The sequence below is a fragment of the Leiobunum rupestre genome, chromosome 10 (assembly GCF_980474605.1).
Source record: "Leiobunum rupestre chromosome 10, qqLeiRupe1.1.hap1, whole genome shotgun sequence".
Taxonomy (NCBI): Eukaryota; Metazoa; Arthropoda; class Arachnida; order Opiliones; family Sclerosomatidae; genus Leiobunum; species Leiobunum rupestre.
The window spans coordinates 10,190,033-10,210,407 of NC_143393.1; the positions used below are offsets into that span (position 1 = coordinate 10,190,033).

The 20,375-nt window shown below is 38.1% G+C and overlaps 2 protein-coding genes across 2 annotated transcripts in view; both read right to left on the reverse strand.

The window, feature by feature from the left end:
• The window catches only part of LOC149923608 (uncharacterized), a gene marked incomplete at its 3' end in the record, with an annotated part of 29,912 nt that extends 15,826 nt beyond the window's left edge, over nt 1-14,086 (reverse strand). The window contains exons 1-3 of the mRNA XM_090161638.1: nt 13,983-14,086; nt 13,760-13,913; nt 9,913-10,067 (exon numbers count right to left, since the gene is read on the reverse strand). Coding sequence (XP_090017764.1) covers nt 9,913-10,067; nt 13,760-13,913; nt 13,983-14,086 — 413 coding nt within the window. The remainder of the gene's footprint in view (nt 1-9,912; nt 10,068-13,759; nt 13,914-13,982) is intronic.
• Nucleotides 5,400-9,882, reverse strand: LOC149923609 (ABC transporter G family member 20-like). The gene is made up of 9 exons (XM_090160791.1): nt 9,870-9,882; nt 9,642-9,799; nt 9,485-9,585; nt 9,080-9,407; nt 8,847-9,024; nt 8,676-8,791; nt 8,274-8,613; nt 5,758-5,844; nt 5,400-5,700 (listed from the first exon to the last, which is right to left on the reverse strand). Exons 1-9 carry the CDS (start codon nt 9,880-9,882, stop codon nt 5,489-5,491), a joined length of 1,533 nt encoding a protein of 510 aa, XP_090016917.1. The 3' UTR covers nt 5,400-5,488.
• Nucleotides 14,087-20,375: the final 6,289 nt, after the last annotated feature.

A 20,375-nucleotide genomic window follows, 5' to 3' on the forward strand; every position in this document is an offset into this window, starting at 1 on the left:
GTTATGTTGATCACGTGACGAGTTATATGGCCTTGACAGCCCGAAACTTTCAAAATTCTAGAACCTTCCCCCCTTTACAGAGAGACGAGAGACGGGGGCGGCGGCGGCGGCAGCTGGTTTGGCATGGTGGAAGCTACATATTTTCCCGTCGGGTTAGAGATCCATGCTAGCAGCTCTGAATCAGTGTTGGTTATAAGCTTTTTAAAAGTACTGGTCAATATGACCCAATACCCCCTACTTAAAAAATAATTTACTGGTCATGACCACTCTTTTTTACCCCACTTATCTCCCTCCCTCTTTTATTTTACCTTTGAAAGTGAATTGTTAATAGCGATTAGGAACTATAATGATATTTATTAATCACAAACCAAAGAGCTTTGATATTTATCACATTTCTTAAGGAACTTTAAACAATATTTAATCATTTTCTTGTTCTTCGAATAAATGTAGTGCCAAAAACAGGCCTAACGACAAAGAGAGCTTTCTTCAATTTTAAATATACCCAAACATCTATGGTAGGCCTATATTCGTTAACAAGACTTCGGGTAATGGGCAACCCATCAACCGGAACTCAAGAATTGGCCACCAGCCCAATTAGCAAACTGGACAAAGGACTAATGTTGTAAATATATTGTGAATAATCGCTAATGTCCCATTCCGCGCATGTTATATGTTATTATGTTTGTTTTGGTAACGTTTAATTTTAATTCTACTTTTAATTATATTATTAAATCTATTGGTACTCTCAAAGTCTCGTTTTCAGTTTAGTATAAGAATAAAAATATTCATACCCCTAGACAACAGCTGACCCATGTTAAAGTATACTTCACTAACTCCAATACCAGTGGTTGTTACGCGAATGGAAACCCGGGATAAAATCTGAACAGTGTGGGACTGTGTGTAACCCTTTTTGTAGATGATATTTAGTGTCGGCTCGAAAGAGAATCCCCGTGTGTTTGTTTGGTTGGGACACTCTCGCAGTCTGTAAGGTAGGAGTCCGGAACAAAATTTCGTCACATAAAAACTTATCCGTATTTACATTTTACAGTTTTACATAATCTTCTAGTCCTTCGAAAAAAAACAGTTTTACTCCTTTCTGACTTTCTTTTTGTTTCTAAAAGCCATAAAGAAATTGCAAGATAGGCATCTATGTCTTCTATGCTTATGTTTCTTAAACATATTCTTAATGATTGATCTAGATGTTTCGCATTTAGCTCGACGAATCTGACCTCGAATCTGACTGATTGTAGGAATTTGTAGCAGAAGAAATTGCATTACTGCCAGATGCCAAGGAAATACGTTCGATTTAGGAGTAGAAATAAGTCAAAAGCCGCCATTTCTTTGGCTGTGAGAAGCTGAGAGCGCAACGCTTTTATAATTTTCTCTTTTCGGTATAGAATTATACTGTTAATTAAAAATGAACTGGTCATTATGACCAGTGAACCCCCAGATTCCATTTAATTTACTGGTCATAGCCCAAAATAAATTCGAAAATTTGCAGGTGATGGTAAAGATAGGAGGGTAAAGTGTGCGCCCCCCTCCTAAGTGAAGGAGAGAGAGGAGATGCTAGCTAGAGAGCTGCAACGGAGCGGAAATTATTCCGTTTCCGCGGACTCCGTTCCGTTCCGCGGCGCTGGAACGGAATCGGGGCTAATTTATAAGAAAATAGCGGAACGGAATGGAATTGGAGCAAATTTCCGAAAAATCGTTGTAACGGAACGGGATCGGAGCAAATTTCCGAAAAATCGTTGTAACGGAACGGGATCGGAGCAAATTTCCGAAAAATCTTTGTAATGGAACGGGATCCGAGCAAATTTCCGAAAAATCGTTGTAACGGAACGGGATCGGAGCAAATTTCCGAAAAATCGTTGTAACGGAACGGGATCGGAGAAAATTTCCGAAAAATCTTTGTAATGGAACGGGATCCGAGCAAATTTCCGAAAAAAAAAAACGTCGTATATGGAAGCATGGACACTGTTTTCTTTTCCCTCTTGGCTGCTGATTGGGTCTCCCACTTTTCCAGACAGTGAGATCATAATCTCCCTTTTGTCCATCCCCCTTCTTCACCGGCTCGTGCAGGGAAACTGAAACCTTTTTCTCTAAGACTACGTTGGGTACATCAATGCGCAGAATCTCAAAAGGTACAAAGGCCGTTTAGCGAAAAGGGGGAATAAATTGGCGGGGTGACCCGGCTTGCGGTAAAGTTTTAGTTTTACATTCAATTCAATAGAAATAATAATTGTTTCTGTAAATTTCTATATTCAGGAAAATAAAATAATTTTTCCTCATTTTTCAACGCGCCTTCCCAATCGACCGCCATTACCATACAGTCTACGGGGAGGGTGATGAGAAAACCGGTTTTGGGGGGATGAATTTTCTGTACGATAATGGCGGCGCCCTGTAAACGTTTCTTAAAAGAGTGTATACTGAGGGGAAGCAAAATATATAACGGGAGCGGAAACTGAGCATAAATATTAAGTAATATAGACGATTAATGAAACTGAGCGGAAACGGACGGAAAATATTGACGATAAATGAAACGGAGCGGAAACGGACCGAAATGATAGGCGACAAACAAAACGGAGCGGAAACGGACGGAAATAATGGGCTAGAAATAAACCGGAGCTGAAACGGACGGAAATAACGGACGAGAAACAAAACGGACCGGAAACAAACGGAAATAATGGGCGAGAAACTAAACGGACCGGAAACGGACGGAAATAATGGGCGAGAAACTAAACGGACCGGAAACGGACGATAAACAAAGCATACCGGAAACGGATATATGTACCATAGCGGGAAACAAAACGGAGCGGAAACGGTATGGTATTTTCGCTGCTCTGCACCTCTCTAATTGCTAGCCCGCTCCCAGTTTTCGTCCTTAAGCCTTGCGTTTAAAATATTATTTATATGAATAAATAAATATTCCGTCTTTTTAATCAAAAATAAAATTTGTTCTTCATATTAAATGGTCCTCAATAATTCTTTTACTAGATTAAATGAAAAGTATAAAGGTATAAACTGTTGAAAAAATATATATACATATATTCTATTATTTTTTATATTTATAATATAATACAATACAATATATTATATTTATAATACAATACAATATACTATAATATAATATATTATATTATATTATATTATATTTATAATACAATACAATATACTACAATACAATACACTATAATAAAATACAATATACTATAATATAAGGCAATATATAAAGATGAGTGTTGGTATATATGTTTGTCCGCTATAAGAATCTACAGTTTTCAACTAATGCCGACCACATTTGGTATGTTATTTCATTTTACACTGACTGTGGTTTTCGACGGTTATACTCTTTACAGACGAGGCTTATAAGCCCGGGTTTAGATCCCGTTTTTGAAACCAGAGCTTATTTAGCTATACTGAAATGTGCTATAAAAATTTAACTTTGGTTTACTGAACCCAGTTTTATTAGCCTCGTCTGAATAGGGTATTACGGTCGGCAAAACAACTTTAATTAATTGAATTATTTTAATAATTAGGAATATCCGCTTCATACAAGATACTACACTTTGATCTTAGCCAAAGACCGAGTTTCTTTAGCTTAAATTATTGACATTTTTTTTAACAAGGAAACAAAAATACATTTTTGTAGTATGAATCGTGTACCGTGTCCGTGTCGTACTATTAAAGTTACCAAGAATAAAAAAATTAGAAAATAACTGTCTACTTTTATGCCAGCAGACGACTTTTGAAAATGAATGTTCTTAAGCTGAGACTTTCAGACGGAACACAAACCCGCGAATTTGAATTCAATTTAAAGGAGTTGCCTCATGTGCTTTGTTCTTAGAGTATTTTGTTTATTTCAAATTATTTGAGAGGTTTTTGGAACTAGTAAGCCAAATGTTTTCTACAAAATACGGGAAGTCACTTTTAAATGTTTTTCTACGTCACTAGCTATATTGACGATAGAGAGCGCGCGTGATTCGATAAAGATTTTGGAATTTAAAGTCCACGTGCGAAACGCGCGTGCCAATCAAGTATTAAAAAGCTTAAGCCCTTGAAGTAGAAAATAATTTGTGGAAACACCTATACGCTTTGTCGGTTTCAAACGAAAATGACACGCAGCGCCTCTCGTGGTGAGATCACGCGTAACTTGGTTAAAAGTTTTTACCCACCCCCATTGAAATTAATGTAAAGTTGGTGATAATTAAACGTGAATTAACCTACCAAATGGTATTCGAAATATTCCACTGACAATTTTTTCCGTTTATATGAACTTAAATGTAATATAAAATCGTCTTGAAAAATCCTTTATCGCTTTATAACGTTCAAAAATAATATTTTTAACGCGCCATATAGATAATCGAACATCTGCTCGTTTAGGTAAAGTTTGCGTTGTCAACGCGCGTATTAGAAAGCAAAATGGGATTTTAGAAAGTACCTTGGAATTCGGAACGATATTAATACTTTCGCGAATTTGGTCATCAGTCAATTATAAATATGACTTGAAATAAGTTTCAAGGTTTTTTTTAAAGCTAGTTTCATAACTTTTCATCCATTGGTTCGTTCAGAATTATTCTTTAAAGTAGACGAAAATTTGAAGGCGGTGACTCTTGCCCAGCCTTAAGCCCCATTTTCATGCTCGCTTAAATTCATACTTCTCCATTATGATTGAACTTCTGGTAGAACGATAGTGCTATTTCATAGTCAGTTGCAGGCTAAGAAAGACAAAATATATAGTACAATCGGAGCAAGGATGCCTCAGATCGTTTCCGGTCATCCCACCGAGCGAAATTTGAATTTGGCAAATTTTACGGTCAGATTCGAATTTCGCTCTTTTCGTCGTCTTTTAGCGCCATCTAGAGACAAAAATTGGAATCTTTATTTTTTAATTTCATAATTGTGGTGGCGAGCAAATTTAAAAGATAAGGCATTCCTATCATTCTTAAATTTAAAATAGTATGTATAATTATTTATTTCTACGTCTTACCAGCTAAATCGGCAGTTTCTTTTAAAATAGTTACCACGCTTTCTTGGGGGAACGTTGACATAATGAGCTATAGACGTTTAAAATTATGTTTTTCTCTTTACTTGTTAACAATAAACCTTTATCATGCTTTTTATAGTACCCTCTTGGGCTATTTAAAATTATTCCATTATCGAGCCTTCTTTAGTAAAATATTCGGCTGTATTCAGTAATTAAACTCAAGACAACATGAAATTAAAAAAAAGAATCCAAATATCGGTTCCTAGATGGCGCGAAAATACGATGAAAAAATGAAAGTAGTCGAATTCAAATTTCACGCGGTTGACTGGTCGGAAATGGTCTGAGGTATCCTTGCGCCGACTGTACTATATATTTTGTCTTTCTTAGCCTGCAACTGACTTATAGAAGGAAATTTTCAACAATAATTAACTTTATATTGATAAATAATTAACCGTAAAATCAATTGTATACGTTAACGCTAAATAATTTCCAGATACAGAAATGTCACTTCCTGTATTTGAAGATGAGGATGGACCCCGTCAGAAAGATGGCTGTCCACACGACGGATGACACAAAGCCAAGAAGGACACCGATATGTTCGAGGCCCCATCCTCTACCGATGTTGTACCTGAGAGACTGCATCTGCATGGTCATTGGAATGCAGTAGGCGAAATATCTCAAGACGGTGGGCATCCCTTCCAACGGCCACAAAAGACCTACCAATGATTCAAGTCAGACATTGGACCATTAAGATTCGGCCTTTAGTAACGAACCTGAGAGTATAGATCCTGGGTAAAGAAAGCCGTTCAACGTGTTGATGACGGCGTAAAATGTGTCTGTGAAGGATGAAATGAACAGACCTGCAACGCAAGACAATTTAATTTTAAGAATTGGAAATTTGGTAGGTACATTATAGGTACAAGTATGACATATGGGGAAATTCTTTTTTAAATCATTTCCTCACAGTAACGACCAAAACTAATTTAAACAAGCAGTACCCGGTATCTTTACCAGTTGTCTTCGAATTTAGCTAACCAACTAACAAAAGGAACAGAACAGAGAAGAGTGATCTTTCTACTTATTGGTTAGTGGCGTTGTATGGGGTGCAGCAGGAACTTAAATTGGGGCATACTATCTAATGCTTCCATCGGCCAACTCATCAGGTTATTTTGGTCGAAGTCTACAGCTATCAGATTAGGATAATCGTTAATACACCCCTCACCAAGCAATCTGATCTCAAATTATATCTTATTCATCATCCCAAATAACCGATCTAATTTGATTTCATATAACTCTTTTAGTCAGGGTGTCCTAAATTGCTTTAAACAGTCGTTTTTCTCAAAAACCATTTTAGTTAGAGTTTTGAAATTATCAAATTCCGTTGAGCAACGCGCTTTAATGGTAGAATGATTTTTTGGTGAAGCCAATCAAAACGCCCGTAGAGTATGTCTGCTATTTAGTATGCGCTTTCCTAACACAGATCCAAGTCATAACACCGTTCTTGGAGCTGTTTGAAATTTCCAGAACTGTGGGAATGTCATTCCTTTTGTCCGAGCTTGGCGACAAAATATCAACGAAGAAGACGATGTCTTAACCTACTTCGTTGCATATCCTCAAGCAATTATTAGAAGTGCAAGCCTAGATCTGAGTTTGTCAAGGAGCAACGTCTGAAGGACCCTCCACAGACATAGCTTCCATCCATATCGAACAACACTTCATCCAGCTTTTCATGACGCAGCTATATATCGTAGATTTGACTTAGGTAACTTGATAAGCAACATGTCAATAGAAACCCCGACTTTTTGGATCTTCTTCTAGTGACCGATGATTGTTCATTTTCAAGGAATGTACCTTTTAACCACCAAAATATGCACATGTGTAGTGATGTGAATCCTCATTGGGGATTTCCTCACCACGATCCATGTGCAATTTAAGTTGAATGTCTGGGCGGGTCTGGTCGGGGATCGAGCCATTGGAATTTTTTATCTACCAATCGTATAAAAGGGCAGAGTTACTTAGCTCTGTTGCAGAAGAAAGTTGCAAACGCTTTGAAAGACATCTCTTTGGCCTGAACGTCTTTGGTTCCAACATGACGGTGTGCCCTCGCACCAAACTCGAGCTGTTGTGGAGCATATTAATGCTGAATTCCAACAATGTTGGATTGGAAGGAATGGTTCAGTTCATTGGATTCCAAGGTCCCAGGATGATGGGCTTTTTTCTGTAAGGCTTCGTTAAAGCTCGTGTGTATGCGCCGCCTGTTACGAGCCCGGAAGATTTACGTCAACGAATTATTGATGCTTTAAATTTATTAACTCCCTATATGGTCCAGCGTTCATTTTGAGGTATGGTACATCGTGCTGAAACATGTATCGCAGCAAACGGAGGTGTAATCGAACCTTTCCTTAAATTTCAAATTATTTTTAGTTGTTTAAATCGAAAATTAACCTTTGTAGAAATTAAACTAACGCTGTAAATAATATGTTTTGTAAATCTAGTAGGTCGAAGTCAGATCAGCTTAACTTTATCTCACCAATTGAATAAACAAAATTAACGTGTGATACCTTGATATGCGTTAGTCTGAACAACAAATTAAGCTCCAGTAGAACCCTGTTGCCTCCTACGACGAACTGCTTTTTCCATGACCTCAAAACTAAGTGACAAATTAGTCTTTTTCGATCTAAAAACTTAATTTGTAAATTTTCAAGTATGCTCTACAACGTTATCCTTGACATATTTCTTCCATCACCTACCGGTCAAACATAAAATTAAAAACCAGGAAATACTTATACCATTTTCTGAATTTTAGGATTTAAACGTTCCCAATTAAATACATACACCCTGCAACTCTATCTAAAATGGTTTTTGAGTAAAACGCCTGGTCAAAGTAATAAGTTACACTCTGTATAATACATACATGTAAGTAAAAAGGAAGTAAAATTCAAACGGATTTAATCGCTGAAAATGTAAAATCAATAACTGTGAGGCGTCTGAAATCTGCTCACCTTCTGTCGGGTTTAAACTATCTGGTTTCCATATCAACTATCTGATAATATCTTAGCGAAATGCAAATGATATAGCATCTATCGTATATTACTTGATAGGATCAGATAATTGTTTTTCTGAAAGTCAGTGGGAAGCACCCATTGGAACTTTCATTTTTCTAGCGAATACCATCTGCAGCAAGGGGGTAAAGGGTATAGTAAGAAAAGAGTGCTAAATTTCATTCATATCAGAGCCATATACTTATAAATTCTACTATGTTACTTTTAAAAATAAGTAAAATAATTACCAAATGCGTTTCCACAAATGTTCATCAAAATCAAATTGAAAATAGAGATAATGATTGATCCCCGCATGGGGATGGCAAAGATACCGTACGGGACGAAGAATATGACAATCACTTGTGTAACTGATATGATCATTTGGCACAAGAACTGGGACAGTAGCAACTGTGTCCTGGTGGCACCCGTCACCAGGATTCGATGCAAAGCTCCGCTCTGCTTCTCAGCTACTAAGCACATAGCCGTGGCCATCGTACCCGTCATAAAAACTAAAGAGACTAGAATGTTGGGAAGAATGTACTCCGTCATGGTGACGTCAAAACTGCCGTAGACCGGAGGTTTTTGCAACTGTGGATGGTGCAGACAATTTAATATGATAACATCCCCTTTATAAAAAGCGGTCATCTTACTTGCAGAGGTGATTCGGAGAGAACTGGGTTGCCCCCGACTAAAATGAGCATTTCCTTCGAGAATGAATGGAAGGCCGAATAGAGCTTATACGTCACGGTGCTATGTATTTGGCTGTCTGCGTGAAGAAACACGTTAGGTTTGAATACAGAAAGTAATACTCATGACCATACTGGTGTTGTCCATGAAGACTTTGACGCTACTGCACTCTATGGTCGAGTTAGTGACTCGGAGACCGTCGCGGAGCCTTCGAAAATTACACTTTGTGAAATTCTCTCCGATGTGGAGCGCCCCCCAGTGGGAACCGTCCTTAACGCTCTCAATCGCTGCATTCCCATCCGAATAGTCATCCTGATTGTGCAAATTAAATTAATACGGTGTGGAAGTTCTCCTACGTAAATCTTACTATCCAAAGCGTATCCTTGTCCAGTTCTTTTAGGAATTGACTACTGAGGAACTTTGGACTTTCTTCGTTGGCCACGGCTATCGGTAAAGCCGTGAGAGGTGAACCGACGATGGTGGTAAACATAAGTGGTTGAAAGACGACAATTATGAGAAGAAATCCAACTGCTGCTAAGTTTCGTCTGACGAAATGAAGATTTCGAACTGTCAAAGCTCGGAGTATCCTCGTGTCCGTCGTGAAAGGCGTTGATGATTTTCTCATGGACGTCAATTCTCCGGAGCGTTCCCGAGCAATTGTCTCCCTTTGCTTAAGACATAGACGCAACATTAAACTTTGGCAAAAAACAACCCATTACGGAAACTTACCTCTAAAAATGGATATCCGTTCACCGCTTCGTCGTCTTGAAACAGTTTGGCGTAACAGCTCTCAAAGTGAGTCACTCCATAGTGTTCCTGAAGTGATATTGGTGTGGTCTCGGTGATGATACGACCATTTCTCATGAAAGAAATCTACGAAATATTTTATGAATCATTTGAGGTTGCAGAAACCTGTTTTGAGATCCTACCAAATCAGCGTCTTTGGCTTCGTCGACGTAATGAGTGGTGATGATAACAGTTGTTCCCTTTGCGGCTAGTCCCGCCAAGTGCTTCCAAATGGCTTGCCTCAGCAGAGGATCGACCCCAACCGTCGGTTCGTCAAGTACCACCACTGGAGGCTCATGCACTAACGCCACCACCAAAGACAGACGCCTTTTTTCACCCCCGCTGTGCAAAGACAAGCGTTTAATATCTACAATGAATGACCATGAGCCAATTTCAACAAGTAACTCCATTTACCTCATGTTTCCAACCACCTTTTCACCCATATCGAGCAAGTCCAACATGGTCATCAAATGTTGTTTTCGTTCTTGATAATTTTCACCCACGCCATTTAGAGATGCGAAAAGTCGCAAATTTTCCTCGATGGATAATTCTTCGACTAAACCCGTATCCTACAATACTCTCAATATTTACAACCACAATAATTCTTCAATGTTGCTCTTGCGAATACATTTCATAATAGTGACGTGTTATCAAAAAGGAAACCACCCTCACATTAAAATTATCCGAATAAATACTTATTTGTTGCATATAAAATAATAGTCGCGAATAATTTCCATAAAAAAAGTTAATCGAAACGGATTTGCGAGTGCAAATGCGGGCTTTACAGTCGTCCAGGGGCGAAGCCATAGGAGGGAGCCCCCATCACCAACCTTTTTCCAAAGTTGACAAATTAGGCATTTCAATCTTAAAATTGGCAAACTAAGAATTTCTGTATTTCAAAGTAATATGATATTTTCTTTGTTATTTAAAGAAACTTCAATTCGTTAAAATATATTTAAAGCAATTTAATATAAATTTTGGTTCAATTATGTGTCCAGATGAATTGGTCCCAAAATCGCAATATATATTTAGCTTTCTTCCAACTCTATAGTCTATACTACCCTGACAAAATTCCTAACGTTGTTTTTTTATATTTCCATAGAGAAAGTAGATCCATCGTTGAAACTGTTTTTGTTCGTATCTACGATCTCTATGCAAAGTAAATTTGAGCCCATAGGATATCAGATGTAGGCTTACCGTGTACGGCTACTTCGACTACATAAAAGACACTTGAAATGGGTTTAAGACTAGCTATTACAATAATATAAATTTTACTTAATTGAAAGTAGTCGGACGAGCCTTATGTTATCCTAGGTGGAGGGCTAGTATTTTTACTACATATAGGGTACCTGACGGCGGAATAGAAATTCCGAATTGCAGTCCTATGAGCTTTTTATTATAATTGTTTTAGCCTCGTCTAAGCACTTTTCATATCTTCGTGTACCCTGGTTTAACGAAAAAATACCTAGAGAAGGCTCTATCCGTCGGAAGTTCGCAACTACTCGGCAAACCGCACCGCCAAACTCTCTTCGCGTAGCTTTTTAAACCATAGGCGTTAAAACTGGGCTTACACCAAATATTTGTCGCAATCCATAAGAATTTTTTATTTATATTGACACTTTTAACTAGAGCCATTTACTATGAATTTAATTAGACAGTTGATAGTTAAAAATATATTCCATGAAGTTGCCTATTTTTAGGCTTTGTGTTGGCAAAAATTGAACTTCTCCCCCCAAACCTAAATGCTTCGCTACGCCCCTGCAGTGGTCTATGGTCCATAGTGATAATTACTTAAGCTTGTTGCAAAAATGGATAATATTTTGAGCCCTTGACTTCACTAGCTAAATCATGACTAGGGCCCGTAACGAAACTAGATTGTGATTAGGGCCCGTTGTGAGGCTTTGTAATGCCTAAGGCCAGTAACAGTTGCCCAACCAGAAATTAATGCAATAATGAAAACAATAATAAACATTAAAATTATATTTTAATTTTGGAAATAACTAAATCCCACTCAGAACTTAAGAAAACCGTACACCCAGTTTTTGATAACAAACTTCTAGCTTATCTCGTTTAATGGTTAATCCAGCCCGAGGGGGGGGGGCTTGTAGAATGTATAAGAATGTTGGGGGGTGGGCTTGTAGATTGTATAAGAATGTTGGGGGGTGGGCTTGTAGAATGTATAAGAATGTTAAATATTTCAATGTATGTTTTGGGTGCGCCAGTAACAATTTCAATTGTCGAATTTTCGTATTCTACTCCTTGTGAAAAATTGTCCATAGGAGCGAAAATAGTCCTTAAGATAAAGTTAAGGTTAAACCTCTCCTTAGAGGCGTAAGCACCAGTGGCGTAGCTAGCGTGGGTGGCACCCGGGGCGGATATCATGGACTGCTACTTACTAGTCTATAGTTGGTGTAAGTTTTAATTTTTTTCACAGTCGGGTGTCACCCCCAAATCACGCCCAAACGGGTGGCACCCGGGGCGGGCGAGTTTTTCAATTCTTTCTATCAATATTTTTGTTAAATATTTATTTATCAGCTAGCCTGATAACTATATTTTCACAAAAATAAAAAATTAATTGTGGTTATCTTATCCTTAAGTGCGAAATAAGGATTAGTCCTAGGGCTGTGCGAGTACTCGAACATCATCGGTTACTCGACCTCGAATAAGTAATTGGAAAATACTCGTCAATTATCGAGTACCAAAAAATTGCATAGTCGGGGTACTCGATTACTCGAATTAGCTGCTCTAACAATTGTCAGTTCAAAGAGGGGTTTTGGAAACTTTTTAGGGTGGCAATAATAAACCATTTATTATAAACGGTGCCTACAAGACGTACAACAACAAATGTTTTGAATGACCTTCGTGATGGATTTCAGCTTCTAATACGTAGTGCGCCTGCGCGGTTTTTCTCCAAACAATAGTGTTAGTCGATATCTACGCCGCAAAATTTTCGTTTTGAAAACGAAAACATTTGAGAGAGTTGGCCTTTTTCGGTCTATCGAAATCTGGCAGCCTTGCCTGCCTTCCAGCCTGTATCTCCATACCGAAAATGGCCGACGATTACGCCCCCGAAAATATTTTACTAAACTAATCGGCGGCCTTTTTGACCGTTATTTTGAATTATCGACTAAGACTATATTCTTAAGTTTTGTTTGAAGTGTCACTTTGATGTCTCTTCGCGAGTTTGGATGTCAGCCGGCGTTAGGACTCAAGAGTCTTAACTTCCTAAGCAATATACGGTACATTATTAATTTAAAAAAATGAATAGTGTATTGTTATTTTACTATTAATTACTATAATTAGGCTAGTAGCCTAGTATACTAGTCTTTTATATCCCACTAGTCACTATTAAGTTACTAATGTTGTGGAAACTGTGGTTCGTTTAAATTAAAGGAATAATTTTCAGCATTGAAAGTTGGTTTATAATCATTTTAAATTTAATTTCCTAATTACTCGAATAAAACCAGCTCCTAATTAAGTACTCAACTCGTAAAAATATTACTCACGATTTTATCTTAATTACTTGATACAAATAAGATAAATTTTTCCGTTATCAAGTACACAATTACTCGACTCGAATAGTCGATAAAAAATATTTCGTTCTCGATACCGGACTCGATTGCCTAAAACCCCTACTAGCACAGCCCTAATTTGTCCTTATTAATAAGGCAAGTTCTAGAATCGGACCCCTTTGATGATTCTAGAGCTCGTTACAAAACTAAATAATGACTATATGCAGTAAGATGCTAAATGATAACTAGGGTACCAACGCGAAAGCCACAATCTGCTATGACAAATGTTCATGAAGATATCACTATAGTGGTTTCCTTTTCTAACCGTTCAGCAAAATTAGTATCTACACTAAATTTGTATAGGCACACCAAAACAAATTAAAAAAATCGCAAACCGTAAGAAAACCAACACCAAAGGTTGATATGCATATCTTTAAGTTCAAAATTAGTATGCATATTTTAGACAATTACAAGCCCCACTAATGAGCTCAATTCAGTATCTAAAACAATCGAGGAGGTCACAAAGCTAAATTCTAGCGAAGTATTTAAAAAGCAATAATTTTGAGCTAAAATAGAACAACGTTAGCCGTATAAAATGACCCAAGCCGACGTTTGACCAATACTGTCTTAGAGTCTATAGTGACAGCACAGAAAGTAATGGTAGAATCTACTTATTCACCAAAGAAGAAGGCGGTAGATTTAAACAAACATTAGAATAAAGCAATCGGAGCTAGTTGAAAGAGCATTACCTGAGGCATGTACCCGATTCCATTTCCCGGGATGGGACGCGTTTCCAAATCTGTATACGAATATTGTACCTTTCCTTTCGAAGGGGTGATTAATTGGCACAAAACCTTCAACAGGGTGGTCTTCCCGCACCCGCTTGGGCCCAGAATGGCGTATCTAGTTCCCGAAAAGACGCGAAAAAGTAATCAGTCGTTCGGAATAGTCGTCTTTGAATTGTGAACTCACATGCAACCGTGTGGAATCCTGATGCTAACATCGTTCAAAATCAAATGTCCAGATTTAACACTGTAATTTACCCCAGTCAACCTCACGGAATCGCTGCCTGCCATGTTCAAATGCATCTAATTTCTACATTCAATGGGTGGAATAAATTTAAAAATTGCTTCCTTCTTATCTCCTCTAACCTTCGAATAAAAAATAAAATTATAAATTGAGCGTTTAACGTTTTAATGATGCCAGAATCTAGCTTCTAATTTATTCATCCCATTACTCATTATTAAAAAGGAATATATATATATATATATATATATATATATATATATATATATATATATATATATATATATACGTGTATAGACAAATGTTTTTTTTTCTTAAAATTACTACCGGACGGAGAAAATCAAAAGTCCAAGAAACACCTCACAACAATCTTGGGCGTATTTGGTATTCGGTATCCAAGCACGTCAAACGAAGGGAAAACGTCGATCTCACGTGACACAGGCGTGGCGGGAAGTTTGAATTACAGTGTGGGGCTACACAACCTTTACCTATGGCCAGTTTCAGGTCTGTCAGGTAAACAGGGGGCACAATTTCGACCACCCTTTAATAACAATACGTTAAAGTCAACTCTTTAACTTAGGATGCTACTTTTTATATCAAACGATAGAACGCGCAGTGCCGGTAATGCCGCCCCCTTCGACCAACCCCTTCAAAGGGAGAGTGACCGACTAAAACAAGTTGGTCTTATTCGATAGAACTCTTTGAAGCGCACGCAGTGCCGTTAATTTCCGCCCCCTGCCACCAACCCCCTTAAATAGAGAGTAAAAGATTCGAATCGTCTACGCTCGCACCTACGTGAAAGAGTGAGACCAAAAAATCCAAAGCAGTCGAACTTAGGGCCTGTTGCAAAAGTCTGCTCTGCTAGAATCACACATGGTAAATTCAATGGGCTAGCATGGAGACAGAATCTCCGTCTTGCCATATTCTTAGTACATAAATACATTCTTGCAATAATATTGTCAGTCGGAGAAAACACGAGTCGAGTGCAAGAGAATTAAATTGATTTTATTAATAAACAAACTTATGATATATAATACAGAAAACATTTAGGGAAGTTTCTTCTTTTGGGAGGCACTATAGATAGGGCAAACTTTCACAGCCTAATGCTTCCTAACTCTAGCGCTCTCGACAGGTTTGGCTTTTCAGCCTTAATAAATCCCGTCCGAAAGAAGACTCTCCTCTTCGGCCACTGTCTGGGCCTTTTATACCCGGTAGAGGGAACGCGCTCTTCTTCTGGGCACAGGCATAAGAATTAGGCCGCTTTGAAAAGTGTCCGTTGAGTTTTGGAATAGACGCTAAAAGAAATTATTAACTCCAAAATAAAAACCGTCAAAAGGAAGGGTTTTTAAATTAAAAATGCGTGAATCTCGATGATATCGCCCATTTTTTCGTCGCATGTGTAATTATTTATTCTGATAATAAAATAGAATCACGTGGGCTTAGCAATATTTATCCGCATTTGTCTTAGCCAATAAGATTATCCCTTCCGAGCAAGCACGCGCCAATTTACACAATATAACCGTTGAATTTTTTCAAATCAATTTCTTTTAAGATCTATTTCTAATTTCGGTAGATTATTTGGCGTCGTTGGAACTGCAGTTTGCCCATAGTTACTTCACGTTGTATCTTCAAAAGCACTTGCCTCTTCGATTTAGCGAATGCCACATCTTCGACGTATACTTCACTCGCGACTAATTCTAAGAAAACAATTTCATAAGCTAAATAACGTACTTAATTTCTTTATTGAGTTGTTCTAAGATTGTGAGTTTCTACTAAGTTTTCATTTCTATAAAAACCGTAGGTTGATTACTTGAATAAAGTAAATTCAGGTGGGTGAATACTTCCCATTCTGTTGCGGTAAATGAATAAAACCTCATTTGCTAGTAGGATTTAACTAAATTTTAAAATAATTTCCTCTAATTTCCCCATTAGTGATCTTCTCGAGGTGTTATAAAATATAAAATTATATCAGGCATACATTACCGTTATAATATTTACACAAATAATCTTTAAGTATAAAATTCAGTTGTTTTAATATGTTCATGAGGGCTGTACTTCTACAAGATGTTTTAATTTGATCGATACAAGCGTTTTTTGAAAAACTATGTATTGTAGAAAAACGAAATTTTCAGGGGGTATTCGATGACAAGTAATCGATTTAAATTTAAATTTTCACAAGAATCGGGGCATTGTTCATGGTTTCAATGATAAAGTGAAAAGCAGACTCTAAAAGGTTAGAATAAACATGGATTTGTTAAAAAGATTCTATATTGGAATTAACCATTTGGAATTTCCAAACACAAAATTAGATTAGAAATGTGATTCAATTATACAACCGTCAGATGCGATACACATCAAGGAACGGTTAAAAAGATTTCTACAATTACCTCGCGTAACTCTTAAGCGGTGGCCACAGGCGTACGGTATACGTAGTCTCTTATGAAGCCCTACAAGAAAAAATTCAGAACTGTTAAGTCCGCGGATCTTGGAGGTTCACGAACGGGTTCATTCGTTAACATCCATCGATTTGGGAAATCATTGTTGAGGTACTCCACTACATAACGGTGCTGGTGATTTGTTCTCCGTCACACTGAAACCAAAGAAGCAGGAAATCGTGCACGGGAAGATCATCCAATGCATCCGTTACCTCGTTCTGAAGAAAGACCAACTAATTATGTCCATTAAGACGATCCAGTAGAAAAAATGGACCAATAAGTCTATGTCCTACCACACCAGCTCATAATTGACGTGAAACTGCTGCTGATGGTGATGAGAGTATCCCCAGTGAGGATTCTCTTTGCACCACATGTGATTGTTCTGGTGGTTAAATGGGGCCCATCCCTTTAGAAAGTGCACTCAACGGACATTAGCAAAAGACGCTGAAAATCCCGGTTTTCATCAGCCATGATGTGAAGCCAGTTGCAGAATTCGTATCTGCGCTGCATGTCTCCATTGTGTAGTGCTTGATGGAGTGTCGTTCGGTAAGGATGATAATGGTTACGGTTTAGAACGCTCCAGACGTAGCTATTTTCCACACCCACGCAGGTCATTGCTCGCAACTCTAACGTTCAATCGAGGATATGCAAGGACAACGTCTTCCAAGTCAAAATTGTTTTAGCCTTGTCCACGGAACCTCGAATTGATCTAGCCGTAATGGTTTAAGTCCCTTATGACTCTGAGAACAGTTGTGTGACTAGGGCTACAGTTGTGAAAACTATTTCTAAATAACTGGCTTACTGTATGGGCGTTCCGATTACTTACACCGAGAAATAGCTCAAGCATATGGGTGCGCTGCTACAAATTATAACATAGCATACTTAACTTGAATTGATAATTTCGAATGATGATTTTGTAGTGGTACAGCTTTAAATACTAAATGGTAAAAGAACAGATGACTTTAGGTCTACGCTTATTCTTCATTTCATTTAAAAATGTCAAATATTTTATTTTATTTTTGAAAATTCAAAGTTGTTAATTCCAACAGCCTTTAAACACGCTAACACAGTCTTGTGTACAAATTTCATTGGGTGGGCCTTTAAGCTGGACGTTTTACGGAAAGGGGGAAGACAATTTCCGAATTTTCCCTTCCGACGGCAGCAGGCGCTAAAGCGTCTAACCAATGAAAACTGTACGCAAGAAAATGCACGACTTCTGAAGGGTTGAGTTCTCCTTGTGTGGGGTACTGTGTTTGTGGGTCCTAGATTCTAACATAGAAACATTTTTACCAATTTTCAAATAAAATTAATGGAATAAAAAGCTATTGCCTCCTACAACCAAATTGGTTTTTTTTCATGACCTCATAATTCAGTTATCAACATTTTCTCTGCAAACTACCGGTAAAAAATAATTTATTCCAAAACCATTAATAGTTAGTGTAGGGAGCTGTTGGCTCGCGTGGCTTGCAGGGCTTGCCACCACCCTCCTACGCATTGTAACCCGGCCACTTGAATTAAAGGGTTTAAAAGTCGCTCGATGACTTAGGCCTAAGGTGGTGCCTTGGGTATTAGCCTAGCTGATTATTATTATTATTATTAAAAATGCCCCGATTTTTCTGTAAATAAAAATTTTAAACGATTACTAGTCATCGAATACCTCCTGAAAATTTCTTTCTTTTACAAAATAGTTTTTGCGAAAAATGCGGGTATCGATTAGGGATGCACCGATATGGGTACAGCCGATATATCGGCTAATCGTGGCCGATAATATCGGCCGATATTAACAAAGTTACCTATCACAATATTATGCTTTTTTGTTTACTCTCGTAACCACCTGTTAAAAAATGATATGATCTATGGCTTTTGGAGTCTAAAAACCACTTATGATTCCTGACCGTTTTGGACGCGAATAATTATTTCCTACAACAGCGATCAAAAAGAAACACTAGATTGTTTTATTTGTTTACACTCTTAACCCCCTGTCAAAAAAATGGTATGATCTAGCGTGAGATCATGCACCGAAGGAATCAAAGGTCGTTTTTACTTTTTAAGATAAGAAATAGACTAAAGCCGAGTGTTGTGGAAGAACTGGCCTTTTTAAAAGGAAATGTAAGGTTGTGGCTATAAATGTTTTCCATTAATTAGTTAGTTGAGTATCGCCTTTTTTTAAAAGTTTTTCCTGAAAATGTTTTTCTAATACCAGAAGTATCGGCTAATATCGGCCTCGCTTAAGCCGATATTGGCCGATACCGATATTTGAAAAATTAGCCGATATATCGGTTACCGATATATCGGTGCATCCCTAGTATCGATCAATTTCAAACACCTGTCTCAGATACATCAGTTTCGGGGTTGACTAGTGAAAATTTCACTGGCTTAGATTTTTAATACAGGGCTTTGGCATTATTGTGAAGTCACTGCATATATCCTGGACTTTATTTGACTTATTTTATAATATAGAAAATATGAAGAAGCGTATAGTACCATTTAAAATCTTTCACATATCTTATCTTTTTCAGGCCCGTATATGGGGGGCGCCAGGGGATGCTCAGCGCCCCAAAATGAATACCTGAGCTTCCCCAACCCGACCGCCCACCCAAAAAATCGATTTCTCAACTACCAACTAATATCATATAACATCGGTTGTCCGCATTTTTAATAAAATATTCTGTTTACAACGAAGTCGAAATTCATAATAAGAAACTAAAGCCAATTTCTTTATATTTACTAATTTCAGGAGTGAGAGTTAAAAATTACGATTTTTAGTATCAAGGCATTGAGCTCCCCGAGTTTTAGCGGCTGGTCACGGGTCTGATCCTTTTTCGTCATTCTCAATATAATCTACCACTTCTCTCCTTTCAGTCATTTCACCAACCTGCTGACCACTCCACGTCTACGAAGGTTGCTAGCTCGCGAAAAGTGGCAGATGACAGTGAAGAGCCTCTTTGCCGTCTAATTTCGTACGTGGTACTAGTATTACTACTTCGCAAAATTAGTTACCCATCCCCACAAATTCAATCCCGTACCCCACTTTTGTTACGCTTTAAGAATTGTCCAAATGTATGGTTTGGTTTTTTTTTTGTTTTTTTTTATTCAAAGAAGAAAGGGCTGAGTGAGTCTGAGAAGACCCCGAGCCCGGCGAAGATACCATCTGATTAATCAGCGCGAGATATGTGTAACGGCCACGCCAACGGGGGGATACGAGGGGACAGGGGTGGGGACACCCGTGGCGGAAGTATTCCGACCACCCGTTGGGGGATTGGTGGTCGTACTCACACGGCCATCCGCAAACTCTGCCTCCCGGACGCCTGGGATTACAGGAGTGAGCCACTACTCCCGGCGTATGGTTTGGTTTTGGTTCGTCAAAGTTAAAGGAAAAGTCCAGGTTGGGTAAAACTTGGATCTATTTGAAAGATCATGTTTAAATATACTCAAAAATATCAGTCGTGAAATTGTATCTTTTGTTAATGACGAGAAATTAATTTATAAACGAGCGAAATTTACCCGCCAAGTGATCTGCCATTTTCTTTCGCGGTGACGGTTTAGGACTTTAATCACGCGCTGTTCGCGCTATAACAGCCCACTGTTCCCTGCGCGCGCTTGCTCCGCGTGAGGTCTGTCTGAGGGAAGACGAAAGAAAATGGCAGCTCGCTTGGCGGGTAGATTTCAGTCGTTTAAAAATTAATTTATCGTAATTAAAAAAAGATACAATTTTAGGACTGATATATTTGAGTATATTTCGACATGATCTTTCAATTAGACCCAATTTTTACCGAACCTGGACTTTTCCTCTAAGATTTCTGAAAAAAAATGGCTAATGACTCGGAAATCAGCATCAGGTGAAAGTCTCAGAGCAGAGACCACATTTAAAACATTCGCGTTAAATAAGAACGCCTCCTTTTAC

Excerpts from the sequence above, each read along its gene's own strand:
- LOC149923609 (XM_090160791.1), bottom strand. Across the intron at positions 8,614-8,675 it reads TCTCCGAATCACCTCTGCAA|TTGCAAAAACCTCCGGTCTA; the intron begins GTAAGATGACCG and ends CACCATCCACAG. Across the intron at positions 5,701-5,757 it reads CCCAGGATCTATACTCTCAG|GTCTTTTGTGGCCGTTGGAA; the intron begins GTTCGTTACTAA and ends AATCATTGGTAG.